Consider the following 24,448-nt stretch of genomic DNA (forward strand, 5'->3'; position numbering starts at 1 on the left):
TATATTATATGTAATAAAAGGGATGAACTTGTTCAAAGTATACTGTAATAAATATGAAATTATCACAGTGCGGGTTGGGTATATGGCCTGGCTTCTTCCCGCTCAAGGCTAGCACTCTGCCACCTGAGCCACAGCGCCCCTTCTGGCCGTTTTCCATATATGTGGTGCTGGGGAATCGAACTGAGAGCTTCATGTGTAGGAGGCAAGCACTCTTGCCACTAGGCCATATTTCCAGCCCTCCCTCAGATTATTAATTTGTGATATTCCAGAAATAAAATTTATCATTTTTTGCAATTGAAAAAATAAATGGTTTAGATTTAAAGACCATATAAAGTGATTACAAAATATGAATAGGGGCTGCAAAGGAAAGAAAAGTATGTAGAGGCATGATCAGGGAAGCCTTCTTGGAGGAGATGACATTTAAGCTAAGAACAGAAAGAATTGGCCATGACAGGAATTAGAGAGAACAGTCCTAGCTAATGTAATTACAAGTGGTTTGGACATAAACTAGAGTTTAAATGTTTTAGGAACTTTCAGAAGACATTGTGGCTGTAGCCAGTGGCTCTGTAAGCCATAGAGAACCCTTAGCCTTTATTACAAGAAGCCAGGGAAAAGCTTAAGTAAGGGCAAGTGATGATGTTCCTAAAGAATTACTGTAGTGGGACATTGGTAGCTCATGCTTGTAAACCTGCTTACTCAGGAGGCCCGGATCTGTGAATCATAGTTCAAAGCCATCCCAGGCAGGAAAGTCCATGAGCCTCTTATCTCCAATTAACCATCAGAGAACTGGAAGTAGAGCTGCGGCTGCTCAGGGACAGCACCCAGGCCCTGAGTTCAAGCCCCAAGATCCCCCCCCCCCCAAGTTAAAAAAATTATTGTGATTGCTGTGTGGAGAATGCTAATGGCTTTCTTATTACTTATGATTAGTCTTAGGTCTTTAAAAATGGTGTTACTGCTACTTATATAAGTGAAGCGTCAACAAATTGGCACAGTATTGCCACAGCACTCTTCGAGTGCTTTGGTTGTGGAGTTATAGGTAGCATGTGCCTTTCCTTCCCTTCATGCCATCCTCTGTGCCATCAGGTGCTGGTAGCTACAGCACCGGGGACTGTTTGGGTACTATTGCTGGTCACAGCTAGTTGACGCCTCCTTTACCTCTCCCCACAACAGTTTGGTTTCTAGGGGAACAATTGCCTTTATTATCTCCAGGGTTTGGTGTAAGGCATGATGCCCAGTATGATATTTTTGATACTAGACTTGTTTATTTGTTTTGTTTTTGTTGCCAGTCCTGGAGCATGGACTCAGGGCCTGAGCACTACTGTCCCTGGCTTCTTTTTGCTCATGGCTAGCACTCTACCTCTTGAGCCACAGCACCACTTCCAGCATTTTTCTATATATGTGGTGCTGAGGAATTGAACCCAGTGCTTCATGTATACCAGGTGAGCACTTTACCACTAGGCCATATTCCCAGCCCCTAGACTTTGATTATAAGTCACTGACAATGACTACAAGATGTGTGTGTGTGTGTGTGTGTGTGTGTGTGTGTGTGTGTGTGTGTTTGCCTGCCAGTCTTGGGACTTGAACTCAGGCCCTTGAACTCTTGGTTGGCTTTTTTCACTCAAGGCTGATGCCCTACCACTTGAACCTCCAGTTCTAAAAGTGATTATAAAAAGTCAGATATTGATGTTCTTGATACATTGTATATCGCATATATGTCTACCTGACCTAGACAAGGGATAGAAAAACAGGTCGTAAGATATCACAAGAAATGTACACACTGCCCTACTATGTAACTGCACCCTCTTTGCACAACACCTTGTAAAAAATTTATGTTCAATTAATAAAAAAAAAAAGTCAGATACTGGGGCTGGGAATATGGACTAGTGGCAAGAGTGCTTGCCTCCTACACATGAAGCTCTCAGTTCGATTCCCCAGCACCACATATATGGAAAACGGCCAGAAGGGGCGCTGTGGCTCAGGTGGCAGAGTGCTAGCCTTGAGCTGGAAGAAGCCAGGGATGGTGCTCAGGCCCTGAGTTCAAGGCCCAGGACTGGCAAAAAAAAAAAAAAAAAAAAAGTCAGATACTGGTGGCTCACACCTGTAATGTAATCTTAGCTACTCAAGAGATCTGAAGATTGAAGTTCAAAGCCAGCTAGGGCAGAAAAGTTCCCTGAAGACTCTTATTTGCAATCAACCACTCAAAAACCAGAAATGGCTCAAGTGGTAGAGTTCTTGAGCAAACTCAGGGATAGTGCCCAACTAAAAGGGGGGCAGGGGAATTATAAGAGATTATCAGTCATAAATCTGGGTCTATGCCAATTTCAGGAATATTTAGATACTGATTTTTTTGCCATTTGGCATAGGAAGAAGAAACATAAAGGGTTTGAGTACCTTCTGGGTTAGTAGCTAAGCTCCTCAATTGGAACACAGTTATCTGGGACAACCAATTAGAATGTAATCTTTTGTGCCTGCAGTTACATTTCACAAGATAAAATGTTGCCTTTGCATATAAAATGTTTCTTTTCTTACCCCACACTCCCTCTAAAATGTTTCCAAGTAGCTTCTAGACTACTTTGCCTAGAGAACTTGAGACCTTGAGTTCAAACCCCAGTACTAACAATAAATAAAAACAACCCCCTCCCCCAGTTTAGTGAAGAAGGGTAAAATACTTACTGGAAATTCACAGTATCAGTTAAAGAATTACAATAAATAGTAGGACTATAAAGGCATAGTTTTTAAAAAGGGAGGTGGTAGCTTGTAATATCACTGTTTTGCCGAGTTGCTTTCTTTTGTTTTGTTTTGTTGTTGTTGTTTGTTGTGGGACTTGAACTCAGGGCCTAGGTGCTAACCCTGAGCTCTTTTACTCAAGAGCTAGGGCTAGGGCTATACCACTTTAAGTCCACAGCACCTCTTCTTGTTTCCTGGTGGTTAATTGGAGATTGGACTCTCACAGATTTTCCTGCTGAGGCTGTCTTGGAATCATGATCCTCAGATCTCAGATTCCTGAGTAGCTAGGAATACAGGCCTGAGCCACCAGCGCACAACAATCAGGTGTTCAAGCAAGCAAGATTAGGACACAGGTACAAATCTGATTGGCTCAGTGTTCGAAGCATTCTAGGGGTGGTCAGAGTTAAGCATTCCCAGCGGTTAGAGTTCTAGACCAACTGGGCCCTAATGGGCTTGTCCTGACTCTGCTCACAGGGCCTGCTTATCTCAGGTTTGCGTGGTAAAGTGGGGTTCACGTGGTAAAATGGGGCCTGACTTCAAATCTGGCACTTCAGCACAAGTGATAGAGCGCTAGCCATGAGCAAAAAGAAGCCAGGGACAGTGCTCAGGCCCTGAGTTCAAGCTCCAGGACTGGCAAAAAAAAAAAAAGTGATTCAGACTGATGTTTTTTCTTTCTTTTTTTTTTTTGGCCAGTCCTGGCCCTTGAACTCAGGGCCTGAGCACTGTCCCTGGCTTCTTCTTGCTCAAGGCTAGCACTCTGCCACTTGAGCCACAGCGCCACTTCTGGCCATTTTCTGTATATGTGGTGCTGGGGAATCGAACCCAGGGCCTCATGTATATGAGGCAAGCACTCTTGCCACTAGGCCATATCCCCAGCCTGATGTTTTTTTCTTTTTAAATTTTTATTGCAAAATACACCTAATATAAATTTACCCTCTTTTAAGTGTGGAGTGTGTGTCAATTTTTTTTTTTTTACCTTTATTTGGTCCTTTTTCAAATGAGTGCTTGTCAAGGCGTATTTGGTTATTAAACTTACTGTTATTGGGCTCGGAATATAGCCTAGCGGCAGGAGTGCTTGCCTCGCATACATGAAGCCCTGGGTTCAATTCCCCAGCATCACATATATAGAAAAGGCCAGAAGGGGCGCTGTGACTCAAGTGGTAGAGTGCTAGCCTTGAGCGAAAAGAAACCAGGGACAGTGCTCAGGCCTGAGTCCAAGCCCCAGGACTGGCAAAAAAAAAAACAAAAAACAAAAAAAATTTATTGTTATTGATAATGTGAATATTGGTGATTACTGATAACATGAGTGGTGTTGTTCTTGCCTGCAACTGTGTTTGTCCCATTCATTTTGAGAATGCCTTTTTCTTCCTGTTACAGATTCGGCGGAGGCGTCTGGCGCGACTTGCTGGTGGACAGACTTCCCAGCCGACCACCCCACTTACCTCTCCTCAGAGGGAGAACCCTCCTGGGCCTCCAATAGCAGCATCAGCCCCAGGCCCATCCCAGAGTCTTGGTCTCAATGTCCACAACATGACCCCAGCTACCTCCCCGATAGGTGCAGCAGGTAAGCCTCTGCCTCCTACCTGGGGAGTAGGTATACTTTTGATCTCAGTTTTCTGTTAAAACTAATGGTCCTTATGTTTCCATAGCAGCTTAAAGCCAGTAGTTTTAAAGAAAAAGAACATGTAGCATACATTTATTTGCCTGTGTGCATTCAACAGATTGTATTCTTTATCTCATATATAGCTATGTATATATCTTAATGTATCTTCTGCTTTGTCAAACAGGCTCAGGTCTCATCTCTGATAGCTAGGTGATTAAGACTCAATTTGCTTTTGCTAGTTTTATAAATCTAGTTGGTGCTTTTCTTTCTTGAATTCATCCCTCAGTCCTCTTACTCCCTCCCTCCTCCTTTTCCCCTCCATAGGCTTTATTTCTGTGCTACATGTCCAGCCCTTAAGATGAAAGAATCTGCACATACAAGATCAAAATATTTTTTTTTTTTTTTGGCCAGTCCTGGGCCTTGGACTCTGGGCCTGAGCACTGTCCCTGGCTTCCTTTTGCTCAAGGCTAGCACTCTGCCACTTGAGCCACAGTGCCACTTCTGGCCGTTTTCTGTATATGTGGCGCTGGGGAATCGAACCCAGGGCCTCATGTATACGAGGCAAGCTCTCTTGCCACTAGGCCATATCCCCAGCCCCTCAAAATAATTTTTTGATTGTAGATGTCTTATCTTCATCTCCATTAGCACAGAATTTTTTTCTGTAAATTTTACTAGGTATTGGGGGTATCTCTCAGTGGCAAGTATCAAGTGCTTTTCTAGCATGTACAAGGCCCTAGGTTCCATCCTCAGCACTGAAAAAAGCATTTCTTCTGATGTGGTATTTTATAAGTTGATAGCTATATAACTATGGCAAAGATCTCTCTCTCTCCCTCTCTCTCTCTCTCTCCCTCTCCCTCTCCCTTCTTCCCCCTCCTCCTCCCCCTCCTCCCCTTCTCTATCCCCCTTCCCTCTCCCCTCTCTTCTCTTCCCTCCCTTCCTTACTCCCTCCCCCCCCCACCTTGGTACCAGTCCTAGGGCTTGAACTCAGGGCTTGGGCATTGTCTCAGGTGTTTTTTTTTTGTTTTTGTTTTTTGCTCATGGTTATCACTCTACTTCCAGCTTTTTGGTGATTTATTGGAGATGAGAGGTCCAAAACTTTCCCATCTGGGCTGGCTTTGAACATCAGTCCTCAGATCTCAGCCCCCTTAATAGCTCGGATTATAGACATGAGCCACGTGCACCTGGCAGTCATAGTTGATATCTAGTACCTCTTGGCTTAGAAATTATGATATTAGTTGGGTGCCGGTGGCTCATGCCTGTAATCCTATCCATTAAGGAGGCTGAGATCTGGTGTGATTGAAGGACCCTGGATTGCAATGGTATATTTGTCTTTTCCTCGGAAGAAGTATTTACAGCTGTACGATTATCTCACCATGATTGGTCCATGCTTGCCACTTTAGAATCAGTCTAGGGGGCACTCCTCCCTGTCATTTCTCTTTCTTACATGGTTACATAACAATCTAGTTATCCCATTCCTCACCTGCCCTCTCTCATATGCACTGGAATAAGGCTAGGAGAAAACTCAGAACCATGTTGTCCTCATTTCCAGTTCATGATCACAAACTCAGCTGGACCCATAATACTGTCAGGTATTTCCCTTACATTTTCTGATTCACTTTTCCTCCAATGTGCAGTGCTTCATTCTCCGTACACATCCTCAGGCTTTCTGACATTGAGAAAACAAGTGTAGGCAGAAGGGAACCTCAATAAGCCTTACCCTCTCACCCACCGACCTTCCTGATGCATGCCCAGTTCTTGTTAGGACAAACGGTTCCTATTCTATTGAAGCCTGGCCCCCAAATCAGTTTCTCTTGCCTATTCAGAGCCGTGGTTCCAGCACTTCTATTTCCCTCCTCTCATCAGATTTTTTAAAAAATAATAGACTGTGTACATTGCTGTTACTTCTATGGGAATCTTAAATAGTACCTCTTGATTCTTTCCCATGCCCTTTCCACTCATCTCTGTAGTACTTCACAACCAAACTCCTAGAATGATTTACTGGTCTTTTGTTTCTTCTTTCTTTCCTTGTGTCCTTTGCTGAGTCGACTCCAGATGCCAGAGACCTCTTGTTGTTTGCTCTGAGTCACTGTCTGGTCTGACCCGTCAGCCTCATTTGGCATGGCTTTCATCCTTTCCTCCTTGAAACACCTTTTCTTACTTCTAGAACACCAACCTCTCCTCATCTTTGGCCTGTTTTGGCTTTTCAGTTCTCTGCATGATTCCTTTTCATTTTCCTGACTTCTATAATAGTAAGATGTCACAGTTCACTATTCAACCTTGCTCTCTTTATCTATAGCTTTTTTAAAAAATTGATTTCCTCTGGTTTCCCAGTTTTAATTACTACCTCTAATTTGATTAGTTCTAAGTTCGCATCTCTAGCTCAGGCCTACTCCTTGAACCTCAGACTCATAATACAATGGCTTTTGTGTGTGTGCACGTGCGTGCCTGCATGCCCTTCCTTGGGTTTGAACTCAGGGCCTGGGCACAGTTCCTGAGCTATTGTGCTCAAGATTAGTGCTCTACCACTTGAACTACAGCTCCACTTCTGGCTTTTTGGAGGCTAATTAGACATAAGAGTCTTGTGTACTTTACTTCCTCAGGCTAGATTTGGACTTCAGATATTAGTGTCCTGAGTAGCTAGGATTATAGGCATAAGCCTGCATCACCTGGCTGGCAAATTCTTTCTTTTAAGGGGCAGATAATCAATGTTTTTGCCTTTACAGGCCGTAAGGTCATAACGTTTACATCTGCTCTGAGAATTCCAAAGCAGACTAGAACTAAACTAGATTTTTGCCACCTCTTATTACCTCTGCCATTACAGCCCCATTCCCCAACATCTCTTGTCTGTATTACTGACATGGCCTCCTAACGAGTCTCTCTGTCACATGCCTGCTGAACTTTGGTCTGTTCTCAGTGGAGAGCTGTTTGGGGACATGAGTGCAGCGTTGTGTAACAGCAATGCTACTACCAAAAACTAACACAAAGACTTTGGCATCTCTCTAATCGGTCAGTTCTTGGCAGTGTCCCCTATGGATGAAGTCCTGACTGTTTGTCACATAGTCACCATTGTTCATATCACAGACAGGTGGATATTATTCGTTATGGCTTGGGGTTGAGGAAACAAATGTTTGTGATTTATTAAATAAACAAGTAAAAAGAAACAAAAGCAATACTGGGCCCTAATGATCTCTGCTCCAGGCCAAATAGATTATCTCTGTTCTTAGAACATTCTAATGTGATCCTAAAAAAAATTTAGGGCCCTTATGCTTGCTATCTTTATGCCTAAAATAGTTGCTTATCCTTGTCATCCTAGCTACTCAGGAGGCTGAGATCTGAGGATCAAGGTCCAAAGCCAGCTCAGGCAAATAGTTAAAGAAACTCTTATCTCCAATGAACTACCAAAAAGAAAGCCAGAAGGGGAGCTATGGCTCAAGAGGTAGAGTGCCATCCTTGAGTGAAAAAGCCAAGAGAGAGTGCAAGGCTGTGAGTTCAAGCCTCAATACTGGTATGGAAGACAAAAACAAAAAACAAAAACTTACAGCAAAGAGAGGACTAAATGTTTTCAGGGTAGCGTGGCTGTAGACAAGAGATTTGTTGTTGTCCTCCCCTCCCTCCTTAAAAACAGACAAATAGTAAGTGCATGGCTGCCCTTACCCAGAAGTCACTTAGCAGCCTTCTTAGTTGGGGTGCTTCCAGTTGCAGGGAACTGAAGTGAGGCTCAAGAAGCCATACGGGTCCTGCAAATAGCTTCTCCCTATGTAGCCCCAATTGCTGCAGTGCCATCTGCTCTATATTCTTTTGCCAAGGCTGCCGTAACAATATGCCACAAACCTGATAGAGAACAACAGAAACTGATTTTCTGTGGATGCTACAAGTCTGGAGTCAGTGTTTGGCTTGGCCTCTAAAGGCTCTGAGGAAGCATCTATCCTGACTCTTCTAGTTTCTGCTTGTTGGCCTCTTGGCTGTGGCAGGAAAGCTCCAATCCTTGCCTTCATCACAGCTGTCTTCTCTCCGTGAATATCTTCTAATACTTTCTTATTCCCTCAGATTGCCATTATAACGACACTAGGGATTAGGGACCACCCTAATCCTATATGAGCTCATTCTAGCCAACTTATGGCTACAGAGATCTCCTTTCTAAGATGGAAAATTATTTCAGTTTTCTAAGTTTTCCTTTACACAGAAGGTTATGACAGAGACCTTGCCTAGGCACTTGACTACAGGAATCAAATATAGGTTTGTTGTTGTTGTTGTTATTGTTGGAAATATTAGAAGCATAATAAGAAATTTTAATTAAAGAACTTCTAACTTGGCACTGGTGGCCCATGCCTGAAATTCTAGCTACTCAGGAAGTTGAGATCTAAGGATCGCAATTGGAAGCCAGCCTAGGCAGGAAATTCCTTGAGGCTCTTACCTCCAACTGACTATAAAAAACAACAACCCAGAATAGGTGTTGTGGCTCAAGTGGTAGAGTGCTAGCCTTGAGCAAACCCCCCCCCCCAAAAAAAAAAAAAAAGCTCAGGGACAGTGCCCAGGCCTCTAGTTCAAGCTCTAGGACCAGTGCAAGCATGCTTGCTCGTGCCCGCACACCTTCCACCAGTATTACTTCTTTTATCATGACTAGCAGGTCTGTTTGTTTTTACTGGCACTCTGCACAGAATTTGGAAATCTCCTATGCCTATTCTTTGTCCTCTAAAATTTAGAGAAAAGCTAATGCTAAATGTATTTCCTATGCGTGATAACGTAAACGTGCCTTTGCGAAACACCCTGTGGAGTCCCTGACATCTCCCCCTCTCCTCACTATCAGTCGTTGATCATCAAGTCATCGATCTTCCAAATTTGGTGTTCAACATTCTTAGACCCTTCTTTTCACTAAATTGTTTTTTCAACTTAACAGACAAAGGCTTTCTAAGAAACGATTTTATTTGGGAATGCACAGAGGATTGTAACACACACACACACACACACAGAGAGAGAGAGAGAGAGAGAGAGAGAGAGAGAGAGAGAGAGAGAGAGAGAGAGAGAGAGAGAGAGAGAGAGAGAGAGAGAGAGAGAGAGATCATAAGCAAAGTTAGAAATACCAAGGAAGGGGCTGGGGATATGGCCTAGTGGCGAGAGAGCCTGCCTTGTATACATGAGGCCCTGGGTTTGATTCCCTAGCACTACATATACAGAAAACGGCCAGAAGTGGTGCTGTGGCTCAAGTGGCAGAGTGCTAGCCTTGAGCAAAAAGAAGCCAGGGACAGTGCTCAGGCCCTGAGTCCAAGCCCCAGGACTGGCCAAAAAAAAAGAAAGAAATACCAAGGAAAACAATGTTTTAAAGGTGGTACAATGAGGAAGGAGGTAAAATGAGGTCTGTGATGATGTCTTTGACTTTTTTTTTTTTGTACGAGGGCTTGAACTCAGGGCCTTGGTGCTGTCCCTTAGCCTTTTCACTCATGATTGGAGTTCTTTCACTTGGTCCACACCTCCACTTCTGGCTTTTTGGTAATGAGAGATAGGAGTCTCATGGTCTTTCCTACTCAGACTGCCACTGAACTATGATCCTTAAGTCTCAGCTTCCTGAGTAGCTAGTATTAAAGGAATTCTGACACCAAGCTATTTTAGATTAATTTAGGTAAATTTAAAATCTTCTTTTCATAATTTCAGCATTTATAAAATGTGTAACTTTGGTTTATTTTTCAGTACTGATGACTAACTGTAGTTTTTGTTTAAGAAAAATTAATCAAAGGTAGGTATAGTGGTGCCTACCTGTAATCACTATGATTTTGGAGACTGAGGTATGAGACTCTTCAGTTTGAGGCAAGTCTTGGACACCTTATCTAAAAAAATAAATAATAAAGCTTGTAGAGAGACTGTCCCATCACAGTCTGGAGAGGAAATAGCCACACCATATTAGGAATCCAGAGACCTTTGTTTTAATCTTTGCTCCTTTTTTCTCTAGCCAAAGGTCTTAAGGGAAGGGACTTCCCAGAAGTGGATATTTTAATTGGTGGAAAAGGTCAGCCAGTCGCTTGCCCTTCTTAAATATGCTTTTAAGAATTTTTTGGATAGTTATTATAAAGGTGATGTACAGAGGGGTTACAGTTACATAGGTCAGGTAAAGAGTACATTCTCCCCCCCCCCCCCCGCCTTTTTCTTTCTTTTTGCTGGTCCTGGGGCTTGAACTCCGGGCCTGGACGCTGTCCCTCACCTTTTTCTCAAGGCTACTGCTATACCACTTGAGCCAAAGCACCACTTCTAGCTTTTTCTTTTTTTAATGAATAATTATTTATTTATTGTCAAAGTGATGTACAGAAGGGTTACAGTTTCATAATAAGTCAGTGGGTACATTTCTTGTTCAACTTGTTACCTCCTCCCTCATTTCCCCCCTCTCCCTTCCCCCCACTCCTAGCTTTTTCTGAATAGTTTATTGGAGATGAGAGTCTCATGGATTTTCCTGCCCAGGCTGGCTTCAATCACAATCCTTAGAACCTAGCCTCCTGAGTAGCTAGGATTACAGACACCTGGTATGAATACATTTCTTTTATTTATTTATTTATTTATTTATTTATTTATTTATTTATTTATTTATTTATTTATTTATTTATTTATTTATTTATTTATTTATTTATTTATTTATTTATTTATGCAGGCATGCATGCATGCATGCCAGTCCTGGGCCTTGGACTCAGGGCCTGAGCACTGTCCCTGGCTTCTTCCCGCTCAAGGCTAGCACTCTGCCACTTGAGCCACAGCGCCGCTTCTGGCCGTTTTCTGTATATGTGGTGCTGGGGAATCGAACCTAGGGCCTCGTGTATCCGAGGCAGGCACTCTTGCCACTAGGCTATATCCCCAGCCCTACATTTCTTTTTAGATAGTGTCACTCTTTCCCTGTTCTTGCCCAGTTTCCCTCTTGTCTGCACCCACAGGTTGTATAGGTTATTTTCAACATAGTGTCTAGTCAGTCTCACTGCTGCATTTGTTCACCCTTTCTCCATTTCTGTGTCCCAAAGACAGATAAATGAACAAACAAGACAAAAAGAAAACAAAAACGAAAAAACATCTTGCTTCCATTTTCTGGAGTTCATTTCAATAAATATTATTTTATATGACCAGATGCACATAGGCATTGTGCCTCTGTGTTCCTCTCTAGAGTATCCTCCTTGGGTCTCACTGTACATGAATGCCTAGAGTCCTGTATAATTTATCATGTCATGTTGTATTTTAGATCTAACTTCCACATATGAGAGAAAACATGCAGTGTTTCCCTCTCTGAGCTTGGCTTATTTCACTTAACATGATTTCTACTAGGTCCATCCATTTCCCTGCAAATGACATAGTATTATTCTTTCTAATGACTGTGTAGAATTCCACTATATACCACATTTTTTGGATCCACTCATCTATTGTAGGACATCTGGGCTGTTTCCATACTTGGCTGTTGTAAATAGTGTAGGAATAACACAGTTGTACAAGTGTCTTTATAATATCCTAGCTTGTGATGTTCTGGGTAGATGCCCAGGAGTGGTATGGCTGGGTTGTAGAAAATAAGTAGTTTTGGTTTGGGTTTTTGGTTTTGTTTTTTTGACATTTTGAAGTTTCTTTCCACAATTCTCTCTGTGTCTGTGTCTGTGTGTACTGGGACTTGAATTCAGAGTTTTGTGTTCTCTCTTGCTCATACTGGCGCTCTATCACTGGAGATATGTCTCTAGTACCACCTTTTTCCTGGCTAATTGGAGATAAGGGTTTCCTGGATTTATCTGTCTAGGCTGGCTTGAACCATGATTCTCAGATCCCAGCCTCATGAGTATGAGCTTCTTTTAGAATTTATCACGTACTCATGTACATGTGTGTATTTGTATATGTTGTAGGTATGGAGGAAGGGTATTGGAACAGGTCCAGCTTTAGTAGATTAACAATAGGCACGTGTTCTGGTTTATACCTGAAAAGGAACTACAGTACAGGAAGAAAGTTTTGCAGAAATAAGATGATTTTTCTTAGTTCTTTTCAGCTCTGAATTTCCCATGCAGAATGTATAATTTACCTTCAACCAGCTCTCAGCCAACCATAGAAGTTTGGGAACTGCCACCTTGAATGTTCCAAATTCCTGTTTTATTAAGTATGCATGACTTTCTCCATTATGTGTTAGATGCACCCTCACTTTTGGAAGATTTATTTTTAAGTTGACATTTGAAAGTTTTATTTCTTCTAAAGGACATCAGAAGAGGTTGTGTCAGAATTTCAATTCTTTAGTATCTCCTTTATAGTGATGAAGGGGGGAAAAATCTTATTTTTTGAAGCTCCGCTTCCACCTGTCATTTCTTACAAAAACAGAAGATAGAAAGGGTGACAAGAGTATGTGTGGTTTCAGGGAGTGGTAGTTTGTGCTATTGCTTTGATGTGATTTAATCACGATAATTTAATTTGTATTCTAAATGTGGTGAAAAAGACCATGAGTTTTGTAGGTTTAGGAAATGAGTAGAGTCCAATGGTGTTTACATATTGAGGAACAGTATATGCATGATAAGTTGTGGAAAGAATTGCTTCATGTGAGCTGCAATGTAATGATTGTGTGGAAAGTGCAGAAAAAATTCATGTGATGTTTTTGAAGTCCTATAAAATGTTACAAATGCTGTACGAGTAAATACCACAGTACACAGTACAGTCTGGTACTGCATTACTGTACTGTTACTGTGTGCTGTCCATACACTATAGTGGTTACAAATGTGGGGCTGGGACATGGCTCAAATAGTAGAATACCTGGCTATCAAGTGCAGGGCTCCTTTCATTGAAATCTCAGTACTGCCAAAACCCAAAAAGGTGTGTGAGAAGTAATCTTTCCCCATGCTAATGAGGCCCTTTCACTGTCTTGCGAAGCTTCTTGAAGACGAGGACAATATCTGTTGTTGTTTTCTTAATTATCACCAAGGTGACCTTGAATAAATAGATGAAAGAACATTGCTTTGTTTAGCCCCTTTCTATTTAGCACTGTTCATATTGTTACAAAGATTTCAAACATATGATAAACTTTTACAATGAACACATATACATGCTAAGTTATTTACATTCCATCATTAACTATTTTTTTGTTTTTTTTTGACTGGTCCTGTGGCTTGAACTCTGGGCCTGGGTGCTGTCCCTGAGCTTCTTTGCTCAAGACTAGAGCTCTACTACTTGAGCCACAGCCCTTCTTCTGGCCTTTTCTGAGTAGTTTATTGGAGATAAGAGTCTCACACACATTTTCCTGCCTGGGCTCATCAGATCTCAGCCTCCTGAGTAGCTAGGATTAGAGGTGTGAGCTACCAGTGCCCAGCTGAGTGTGTGTGTGTGTGTCCGTCCACGCCAGTACTGAGGCTTAAATTCAGAGCCTGGGTGCTGTTCCTTAACTTTTTTGCTCAAGGCTAGCACTCTACCACTCAAACCTCGTCTTTACTTTTTGGCTTTTTACTGGTTAATAGGAGATGGATCTCATGGGCTTTCTGCCTGAGCTCGCTTGAATGGTGATCTTTGGAACTTAATCTCCTGAGTAGCGAGAATTACAGATGTGAGCCACCAGTACCTAGCTCCACCATTGACATTGTATTACATATCTATCTCTCCATTAACGTATCTTACTTTTCAAGAATCTTTCAGGGGCTGGGGATATAGCCTAGTGGCAAGAGTGCCTGCCTCGGATACACGAGGCCCTAGGTTCGATTCCCCAGCACCACATATACAGAAAACGGCCAGAAGCAGCGCTGTGGCTCAAGTGGCAGAGTGCTAGCCTTGAGCGGGAAGAAGCCAGGGACAGTGCTCAGGCCCTGAGTCCAAGGCCCAGGACTGGCCAAAAAAAAAAAAAAAAAAGAATCTTTCAGGACTCTCATGGAAAAACTAAATTGTATTCAGAGGCTATGATTTGAGTTTACAAGAGTGATGCCCCAGTTTTAGGTACCAGATGTTGATCTGTTAATGGCCTCATATGATCTACATAGGAAAATGATGATTTCCTCATGCTATTCTAGGGTGTAAATATTACTTGAGCACTTACTGTCACCTGATGGAAACCCTCAGCTGCTCAGCATCTGAGGATATCACTGCAGACAGCATGTTCACTGTCGCCTTTCCCATTGGTTTTCAGATCACTCACTCAGGCTTCAATCTCTTGTGTGTTTGTTGCATAGGAGTCGCCCATCGGAGCCAGAGCAGTGAGGGAGTTAGTTCTCTCAGCAGCTCGCCTTCCAACAGCCTTGAGACGCAATCTCAGTCCCTCTCACGCTCCCAGAGCATGGATATTGATGGTGTCTCTTGTGAGAAAAGGTAACCAGAAGGCAATTCTCTCATGTGTTGTTTTACTTGTGGAAAAGGAAAGCTCCACTTACTTACCTTAGTCTCCATTCCGGTAGTCTCAAATGCCAGCCCAGAGACCCAGACCAGTCCTTACCAAATTAGAGCTAAATTTCCTAAATTGGAAGGTCCTTGTATCACCCTGAAATGTTCTTTGTGTTATTGGTTGATGCTAAACATCTTTTATGAAATAAATTGTGGGTGGTTAAAAGAAAAAAAAAGGCAAGCTCAGGACTAATGTGTGACATGAAAGGAAAATGAGGAGTGAAATCAATAATGAACACATGGTATGTGTGAAAAGCCCTGATGTGTGAAACATTGGTAGTAGGATGTACAAAGACAGTGTGGGAGAAGAGGCCAAGAATCAAGCAGATCTAAGACATAGGTAACCTAGAAAGGGCAGGGATAGAGTGAGTGCTCTCAGGTTCTTGTCATTATTTGGGAGAATGGTAAAGGTACTGGCTAACTTTTAGACTTTCAGCTAAACAAATGCCAAAATTTCAAGAGTAACTATTAAAAGAATAATAAGGCAGTACAGTCCCCCAACATCAAAATGTATTACAAGACTCCTGCTGAACAATCTTAAACCCTTGTGTATTGTTTTTATTCTATTCTCTGCTACATTTCCACCTAGCGTCAGAGTTCATCTTTGTTTTCAGGTTTTATGCCTGGGTGCTTCCTTAGTTGTCACTATCTTGGGCTTTGTGACCACAGTTAAGTAAATAAGAGTTACTTGAACAGAAGAACTTCGACCCTCCATCTGCTAACCAAGCTAAGTAATTAGTGGCCAGGCAGCATATACTGTGGAGATACACTGGAGGAAGGGTAATTCATATCCTGAAAAGAATGATAAGATTTTTATACGGCTTGGATGGCATGCCATTTCAAACTTGTGTGTTCTTTCTTTCTGGAACTTTTTGTTTGGATCATAGTTGACTGAAACTAGGTCAAATGAAAATGGATAAAAAAAGGACTACCATGAATCTCCCACACCAGTAAAAGAAAAATACAGGTCAAGAATGGGTGAAGGGAGAAGATAATAATGAAATCAATTCCAAGAAAGGAGAAAAATAAACACAAGTTTAAAAAGGGGCAAATAGCACAAAATCACATCAGGGGCCAGAATTATGGCTCAAGTGATAAGAGTACCTCCCTAGCAAGTACAAGGCCCCAAATTCACCCCTAAAACTACCCAAATAAAAATTTAGAAAACTAGTAAATCACAGTAAAAAGATACGCTGGATTAAAAACAATACAGAATTCATTTTCATTTGTTTACACAAGGCACACCTGAAAAATACAGTGTTTGACAGTAGAAGATAGGAAAAGATTTACTGGCATATACCATTTTGGAGGACGTTGGGACATAGATAATGACAGATGTTAAGGCACAAGGAAGTACTAGAAATAAGTATTCTATGACAAGCATTTAGTTTATCAAGAGGCTGTAACAGTTTCAAATGCTGTAACAGTTTCAAATGTATAGTTAGTAATATAACATCAGCATGTGATAAAAGGCAAATATTGATAGAATTACAAGAGGCTGACACATAATCATAATGGAGATTTTAAACATGTTTCTTCAGCCACTAATTGATGAAAAGACATCAGTAAACACATAGACAGATTGAACCACACAGCCAACAAGCTTGATCAAAGGATACAGAGAGGATACAGAGCTTTGTGCCCCCCCCCCCACGCTTAAAGCATTCGCAGTCTTTGACTAATACCAGCCATAAAGTTTCAAGAACTAGAACCATAGGAATCATAAATCATAGTCTAGGTTAGGGAGTTAATGAGAACTTTGAAAAGATAGCTTAGGGCCAGGTGCTGGTAGCTCCTGCTTATAATCGTAGCTACACAGGAGGCTGAGATTTAGGATTATGATTCAAAGGCATTCCAGTCAGAAAAGTCCATGAGACTCTTATATCCAATGAACTATACCAAAAAGCCTGGAAAGTGGAGCTGTGAGCTTTGTGGCTCAAGTGTTAGAGCACTAGCCTTGAGCAAAAGAAACTCTGGAACAGCACCCAAGCTCTGATTTCAAAAATGACAGCATATACAGTTGAGAGTTTTAAGTGCCTCATCAAAGGAAAAGGTTAAATAGAAGTTCAAACACCTCTAGAACTGAAGCTGTACATGGCAGCACATGACTGTAAACCTAACTGTCAGAAGACACAGGCAGGAGGGCCTTGTCTTGAAAAGCAATTTTAAGGGCTGGGAATATGGCTTAGTGGTAGAGTGCTTGCCTCGTATACATGAAACCCTGGGTTTGATTCCTTAGCACCACATACATAGGAAAAGCCAGAAGGGGCGCTGTGGCTCAAGTGGTAGAGTTAGCCTTGAGCAAAAAGAAGCCAGGGACAGTGCTCAGGCCCTGAGTTCAAGCCCCAGGACTGGGGGGGAAAAAAGAGCAAATATAAATAAGAGAATATCTAAAACAAAACAACAGCAAAATATCAAAATTTATATATTGGGGCTGGGAATATGGCCTAGTGGCAATAGTGCTCGCCTTGTATACATGAAGCCCTGGGTTCGATTCCCCAGCACCACATATATAGAAAACAGGCCAGAAGTGGTGCTGTGGCTCAAGTGGCAGAGTGCTAGCCTTGAGCTAAAAGAAGCCAGGGACAGTGCTCAAGCCCTGAGTCCAAGGCCCAGGACGGCAAAAAAAAAACCCCAAAACCCAAAAGTATATTAAAGCTAGTTCTTAGAATAAAAATAGGAATCTCTAAATATATTAGAAATGAATAAAGGAAAAAAGTAACAAGTATTGACAGTGAAAACCCTTTTCTAGAATATTCACCCTAGACAGATGCATAATACCGTCCTTCTGTCATTTGCTTATGGGTCATTTCTTGATGAGGCCATTTCAAAACAAATTTTTAGTCATTTAAAAATAACATGTCTGAGACGATCATGGTGGCTTATGCCACCTATAATACAAGCTAAGGAGGCAGAGATGGTGATGATCATGATTTGAGGCCAGGCTAGGTGAAAATTTAGCAAGAACCATGGCCACAGATAAGCTGAGCATGGTGGTGTGTACCTGTGGTTACATCTGTGTAGAGGCCATAGGTAGAGGATTGCTATCTGGGCTGGTCCTGGGCAACAATGATAGTAACGGTAACAACAATAAGAACAACCTAAGGCAAAAAAGGCTAGAGGCATGAATCAAGTGGCAGACATTCCTGACTTCAAACTCTAACACTCCCACTTACCCCCCAAAAAGCCCTGAGTTCAATCCCCGATGCTCTTAGTGACTTCCCTCAAGATAGTATGTCTAGTGCTGAGTGTGTAGTTCAGTGGTGCCACTGGCATACTGAAGGCTTTGTGTTTAATTCCGACTGCTACTAGGTGCTGGTGGCCTATACCTAGAATCCTAGCTACTCAGGAGGCTGAGATCCGAGGTTTATAGTTTAAAACCAGCCTTAGGAGGAAAGTCTGTGAGACTCTTAGCTCCAGTTAACCACCAAAAAGCCACAAGTGGAGCTATAGTCATAGTGCTAGAGCATCAGCCTAAATAAAGGACAGTGCTCAGGCCCTGAGTACTGTCACCAAAAAACAAATAACAATTTACTTAAAAAAATAATGCAGGGCTGGGGATATAGCCTAGTGGCAAGAGTGCCTGCCTCGGATACACGAGGCCCTAGGTTCGATTCCCCAGCACCACATATACAGAAAACGGCCAGAAGCGGCGCTGTGGCTCAAGTGGCGGAGTGCTAGCCTTGAGCGGGAAGAAGCCAGGGACAGTGCTCAGGCCCGGAGTCCAAGGCCCAGGACTGGCCAAAAAAAAAAAATAATAATAATAATTCAGCTCCACTCTGATGGCTCATATCTGTGATCCTAGCTACTCAGGAGGCTGAGATCTGAGGATCTGGTTCAAGGACAACCTGGGCAAGAAAGTCGATAAGACTCTTTATCTCCAATTAACCACCAGAAAACCGGAAGTGGAGCTGTGACTCAAAAATGGTAGAGCACTAGCCTTGAGTAAAAAAGCTCAGGGGCAGTGCCCAGGCTCTGAATTCAAGCCCCATGACCAAGGAAAGAAAAGGGAAGGGAAGGGAAGGAAGAAAGGAATGAAGGAAGGAAGGAAGGAAGGAAGGAAGGAAGATGTTTATAATGGTCAGGAGTACAAATTACATCAACATTAAGAAATCAATAAATACCATTACATGTTGAAGAGAAAAATCCCTTTGTTGGTTGCTGCAGAAGTTTAATAAAATTCCACATTGGTTCAGCAAGGAGTGCCCTTAAAGTGGCATTGGGGCTGGAATTGTTGGCTCAGTGTAGAGCCCATGCTTAGCATGTATAAACCCCTGGGTTCAAATCCATTGACATTGACCTATGACAGAGACAGTTCGCCAAATATCCACGAGCTCCCTGACATTTCCTGTCTCCTTTGCTGTTAGATGGGGGCCATATAACTCGCTCTATCCATTAGACTATGAGTAGGAGCGGCATGTCACTTTTAGGTGAAGGCAGTTGAGCCACGTTCCTCCTCCATCCCTTTCTTCTCTTGCTCCAGTGACCTTGGAGGCTGTGTATTGCAGATGGCATAGATTAAAGATGGAGTAAGGATGCTTCACTCTCATCAGACTTTGCGTAAGCAAGAAATAACCCTTATAGTGTTAAGCCTCTAAGATTCCAGAGTATGTGTGTAACTGCAGAATAGGATTTAAAGGACACCTATACTTCACTTTCAATGGTTAGAGTCACTCTGTAAAATCAGGAAGGAGATCAAGGGCCACTGCTGTTTCTGCTTCTCTTCTACCTGTGAGTCCTACTTAGTGCCGTTAAACAGGAAGGACTGGAATGGAAGAAGACAAGTCTATCTCCCAGATAAACACTATGTATCCTTAGACACAACTTACTATATAGCCAGTGACATTATTATGTGCCAACGAAAAGGAAGAAAATTTTTTTTAATTAGGTGTCATTCACAGATCATTAAAAACCATATGGTACTTTGGAATAAACTTAGTAAAAGAAATGTAAGACTTTATGGAGAAAATTACAAAGTTTATTGAAAGCCCTTGAAGAGTGTCTGCATACTTATAGAGAGATAAAGATGCAAGAATGCAGTGATATCACTCATACTCAGTGCAGTTCCACACAATGGTCAGAATCTTGAGGGAATTGTTAAACAACTAGTCAGAATGATTGCTGAGTGGGTATGGTGGAAGAAAGGCTTGCAGTAGCCAAGACAGTTGGAAGTAAAAGAACAAGGAGGAAGCATTGGCTTGACAGATGAGGTGTTAGTTGGTAAGTGAGCAGTATGAGCTAGTTCACAGGCTGTCTTATTTATCCAGGAAGAAATAACCTCACATATTTATTATAATGGTGGGCACATGACAGGTGATTTCATATCAACGTGGAAATGATGGTTTTTTCAATAAGTAGTGCTAGACATTAATGTGGGAGAAAAAGTAATATGTATTTAATTTTTGTAATCAAGCTCTGGGCACATAGTGTATCATTTAAAAATAACATGTCTAGAGAATCTGATTTACTGAATTGTTTTTGAAAGTGAGTCCAACTAAATGATACCTTGAGAGTAATGTTTCCAACATATATGAGAGGCAGGATGTTTATATCCTAATATATCATGATCTCTTTAAAATTAGAAAAAAGAAAGATAAATCATTGTTTTGCTTTTCTGACTGATGTGGATTATCTTAAAACTTTCTCCAACCAGCAGTTGTGACAGTGGAAATTTTATGCGAGGCAAGCACTCTTGCCACTAGGCCATATCCCCAGCCCTGACAGTGGAAATTTTATAAAAGGTGAAAAACTTACTTATCTTTTATACTTCAAGCATGTCCCAGGTGGATGTGGATTCAGGAATTGAAAATATGGAGGTTGATGAAAACGACCGGAGAGAAAAAAGGAGCCTCAGTGACAAGGTAAGAGATGTGGCTTTGCTTCATTCAATCTTTACTGTAGGTAGGACAGACACATCATCCTGTCTGTACTGTAGGGCCTGTGCCAGCAGCTCATGTCACTCTACCACTTGAATCACTCACTTTCAGCTTTTTGTTGGTTGATGGGAGATAAGGATGTCTTGGATTTGTGTGTCAGGGCTGGCTTTGAATTTTGATCCTCCAAGTAGCTAGGATTACAGGCATGAGCCACCAATACCTGTCATCAACAAATCTTTGTAGTTGAGTTTTTTGTTCTGAAGAACAGTAGGTAGCCTTAATTCATTCCTTCCTTCCTTCCTTCCTTCCTTCCTTCCTTCCTTCCTTCCTTCCTTCCCTTTTTCTTTCCCTTTTTCTTTCCCTCTGGGTCTTTTACTCAGACAGTGTTCTGAGGGAAGCAAGGATATGTAAAATCCAGCAGCAAGCAAAAAGTTTTTGGAACCATGAGGCCTTTATGGTGTGTTGTCATCAGAGCATAGTGTCATATATTTAGAACTTCTTTCTTTTTTTTTTTTTTTTTGTTTGCTTTTGGTGTTACAGCATAAACAATCACATCACTTTTTTTTTTTTTTTTTGTGGCCAGTCCTGGGGCTTGGACTCAGGGCCTGAGCACTGTCCCTGGCTTCTTTTTGCTCAAGGCTAGCACTCTGCCACTTGAGCCACAGCGCCACTTCTGGCCATTTTCTGTATATGTGGTGCTGGGGAATTGAACCCAGGGTCTCATGAATACGAGGCAGGCACTCTAGCCACTAGGCCATATCCCCAGCCCAATCACATCACTTTTTGCTTTCTGAGGTTTTTTTTTTGGCCAGTCCTGGGGCTTGGACTCAGGGCCTGGGCACTGTCCCTGGCTTCTTTTTGCTCAAGGCTAGCACTCTGCCACTTGAGCCACAGCGCCACTTCTGGCCATTTTCTGTATATGTGATGCTGGGGAATCGAACCCAGGGCCTCATGTATATGAGGCAGGCACTCTTGCCACTAGGCCATATCCCCAGCCCTGCTTTCTGATTTTAGGGATAATTTAGCACCATGTGATGATTATTAGAACCTGTTGGTGGTACAGTAGCCATAGTGCTTAGATTTCTATTATTCTGTAGTATTTACAAAGTTCTTTTTTATATGTGCTGTTTTTATCTCTGATAGAATATAATGAGATATACTACGTTTTAGTGTTGGTCTTGAACTCAGGGCCCAGCTCTTGTTTAGCTTTTTCACTCAAGACTGGTGCTTTGCCACTTGAAGCACAGTTCCACTTCCAGTATTTTGCTCTTTAATGGGAGATAAGAGTCTCTTGGATTTGTCTTCCTCAGCTGGTCTCAAACCACAGTCCTCGTATATCAGCCTCCTGAGAAGCTAGGATTACAGACATGAACCACAGGTGCCCAGCTGAAAATACTTTTGAAGGGACATTGATTACCTAGAATGTTAACCTGGGTCCTTTGGATTTCAGAAAAGTTAAGTAGCTGGGATATGTACATCCTATATCTTACTCTTTGTAGGTGATTTCTAATAATGACCTTGTTCTTATATGTTCCTATATAATTTATATACTAAACTCATGAAACCTAGATATAATAGGCTGGAAGTCATGGTAACAAGTTTAGTTTTCTCTTAATTAGTAGGTGAGTGGTTTTATGATCCACTCCCCTCCCCCAGTGATGCTGAGGTTTGAAATCAGCCTCATGCTTGCTAGGTTGTGCTTGTTGTTCTACCACTTGAGCTATGCCTCCTTTTTACTATTTTTGAAGATGGAGTGAACTTTTCTTTCCTGGGATGATCTTAAACTATGATCCTCCAAATCTCAGTGAGCCTCATAAGTAGTAGCTAAGATTATAGGTGTGAGCTGCCAGTACCTGGTGATCTTGTTTTATGTTTTAGTGTCTTCATTAGTAAGTGAATGGAATCTGAATAAGATATTCCTAGTGAACCGTCTAATATATGCCTCTTACTGGTGATTACCAAATCTTCTTTCCCACAGGAGCCTTCTTCAGGCCCTGAAGTATCTGAAGAGCAGGCCTTACAGCTGGTCTGTAAGATCTTTCGTGTCTCTTGGAAGGACAGGGACAGAGATGTCATCTTTCTTTCTTCTCTTTCTGCGCAGTTTAAGCAGAACCCAAAGGAAGGTAAGTCTCTAGCTTGGCAGTCATTTTCAGAGCATTGCAGTGGCAGCTCAGTCGCCAGACAAATCTCATGCTAATAAACATTAGCTCCAATTCAGGAATAGGCATCATGTCCTGTAGCTTGAGCTCCTTCAGTGCCATTTTGTTACCTGTCTTGCCTTGAGGTGTGCCCCCTCCCTCACTCTTTCTCTTCTTTGCTTCCTGTGGTATTGGAGTTTGAACTCAGCACCTTATGCTTAGTGGGAAGATGCACTGATGCTAAGCCATGTCTCCAGCTGTATTTTGTACTGGTTATTTGTGGCCTGCCCAAGCACACACCTAGACCAAAATTTACCCATTTTATGCTTCCCATAGTTTCTGGAATAATAGGCATGTACCACAACATTTAGCTCTACTCTGCTGAGATAGAGACTCTCAGACCTTTCTGTTATGGTTGACCTGAGTGGAAATGGTTTCTTCCATTCCTAGCTTCTAAAGTAGCTGGTGCAGAGTTTAGTGTTAGGCTTTTGATTGTAGGAATGCTCTTTAGTGAGGACACTGCTGTTTGATAATTTCTTTTCTTCCTATTGATCTTACTGATAAATAACTTTTTTACTTTCATGACTTCTGTATGTGATAGAAAATTATATGAATAAGTTAATGATCTCCACTGTGTATTGGAAGAGCCATGCATAACCTGTTCTTTATTCTACCTTTCCCACAGTGTTTTCTGACTTTAAGGATTTGATTGGCCAGATTTTAATGGAAGTGCTAATGATGTCCACTCAGACCCGAGATGAAAATCCATTTGCCAGTCTGACAGCCACGTCACAGCCCATCGCAGCGGCAGCTCGGTCACCAGACAGAAATCTTATGTTGAACACTGGCTCCAATTCAGGAACAAGCCCCATGTTCTGCAACTTGGGTTCCTTCAGTGCCAGCTCGTTATCTAGGTCAGTGTTACTGCTTTTGCACAGGCATTGGAAGTTAAAAGCCATGAAGGAGATAGGAAGAAGTGCTCACTCAGTGTTGGTCTATGCCCTTGAGACTATGAAGTGGTCCTATTGAGGGGATGGATGTAGTTGTTGGAGGTGGCATTAACTTTCCTAGATTTCTTTTGGCTTTTCATGGTTAGTTTGTGGTAGATTAAGACTTAGAAACAGATATGTATATTATTCTTAGAAAAGGAGATGTTAACTCCTCTGGATTGGTACAGCAATTAGATTATTTAAATATGTAGTTGACCATATACTTGAACTCACTAGAGATAAGAAATATATTTATGCTGTCCTTTAAGAACCTGAAGAGTTCTGTTTTAGTTGTCTCAAGTTTTTCTTTGATTTTTCTCTTCTTTCCTCCCTTCCTCCACTAATTTAGCCTCTATGAAACTAGCCCAGCTCCTCCTTCCAGTTTTTGGAGCTCTGTGCCAGTGCTGAGTCCATCTTTTGCCTCCCCTCCCCGTGCAGCCAGCCACATGGCTGTGTCTTCCACCTCCCTCAGCCCTCACAGTGCGGCTTCTGGACCTGCAGCAGGAAGCCAGCCCTCGTCCCCGCGCTATCGGCCCTATACTGTCACACACCCATGGGGGCCTTCCCCTTGCCCTGCCCCACGGTCCTCAGGCACCTCTATTCCATCTGGAGCCCCAAGCCTCCCTACCCTTGCAAGTAGCCCCCAAGCTGTACCTGCCAGCAATTCCAGACAGAGGCCCAGCAGTGTGGGCCCAGCTCTCTCACCTGCCTCACCCCGTGCTGCCAGCAGACGGCCCTCCTCCCTGCGGATCTCTCCTAGGTATT

At 42.3% G+C, this 24,448-nt stretch overlaps 1 protein-coding gene across 2 annotated transcripts in view; it reads left to right on the plus strand.

Moving 5' to 3' along the window:
- Ube4b (ubiquitination factor E4B) overlaps positions 1–24,448 on the plus strand; it is a 114,592-nt gene that overhangs the window by 23,863 nt on the left and 66,281 nt on the right. The window contains exons 2-7 of one of the 2 annotated variants that reach the window (XM_048350205.1): positions 4,105–4,291; positions 14,473–14,608; positions 20,454–20,541; positions 22,535–22,679; positions 23,380–23,608; positions 24,033–24,443. In XM_048350205.1, coding sequence (XP_048206162.1) covers positions 4,105–4,291; positions 14,473–14,608; positions 20,454–20,541; positions 22,535–22,679; positions 23,380–23,608; positions 24,033–24,443 — 1,196 coding nt within the window. The remainder of the gene's footprint in view (positions 1–4,104; positions 4,292–14,472; positions 14,609–20,453; positions 20,542–22,534; positions 22,680–23,379; positions 23,609–24,032; positions 24,444–24,448) is intronic. The other variant, XM_048350204.1, reaches the window with a different exon arrangement.

This window comes from Perognathus longimembris, chromosome 7, assembly GCF_023159225.1.
Source record: "Perognathus longimembris pacificus isolate PPM17 chromosome 7, ASM2315922v1, whole genome shotgun sequence".
Lineage (NCBI taxonomy): Eukaryota > Metazoa > Chordata > Mammalia > Rodentia > Heteromyidae > Perognathus > Perognathus longimembris.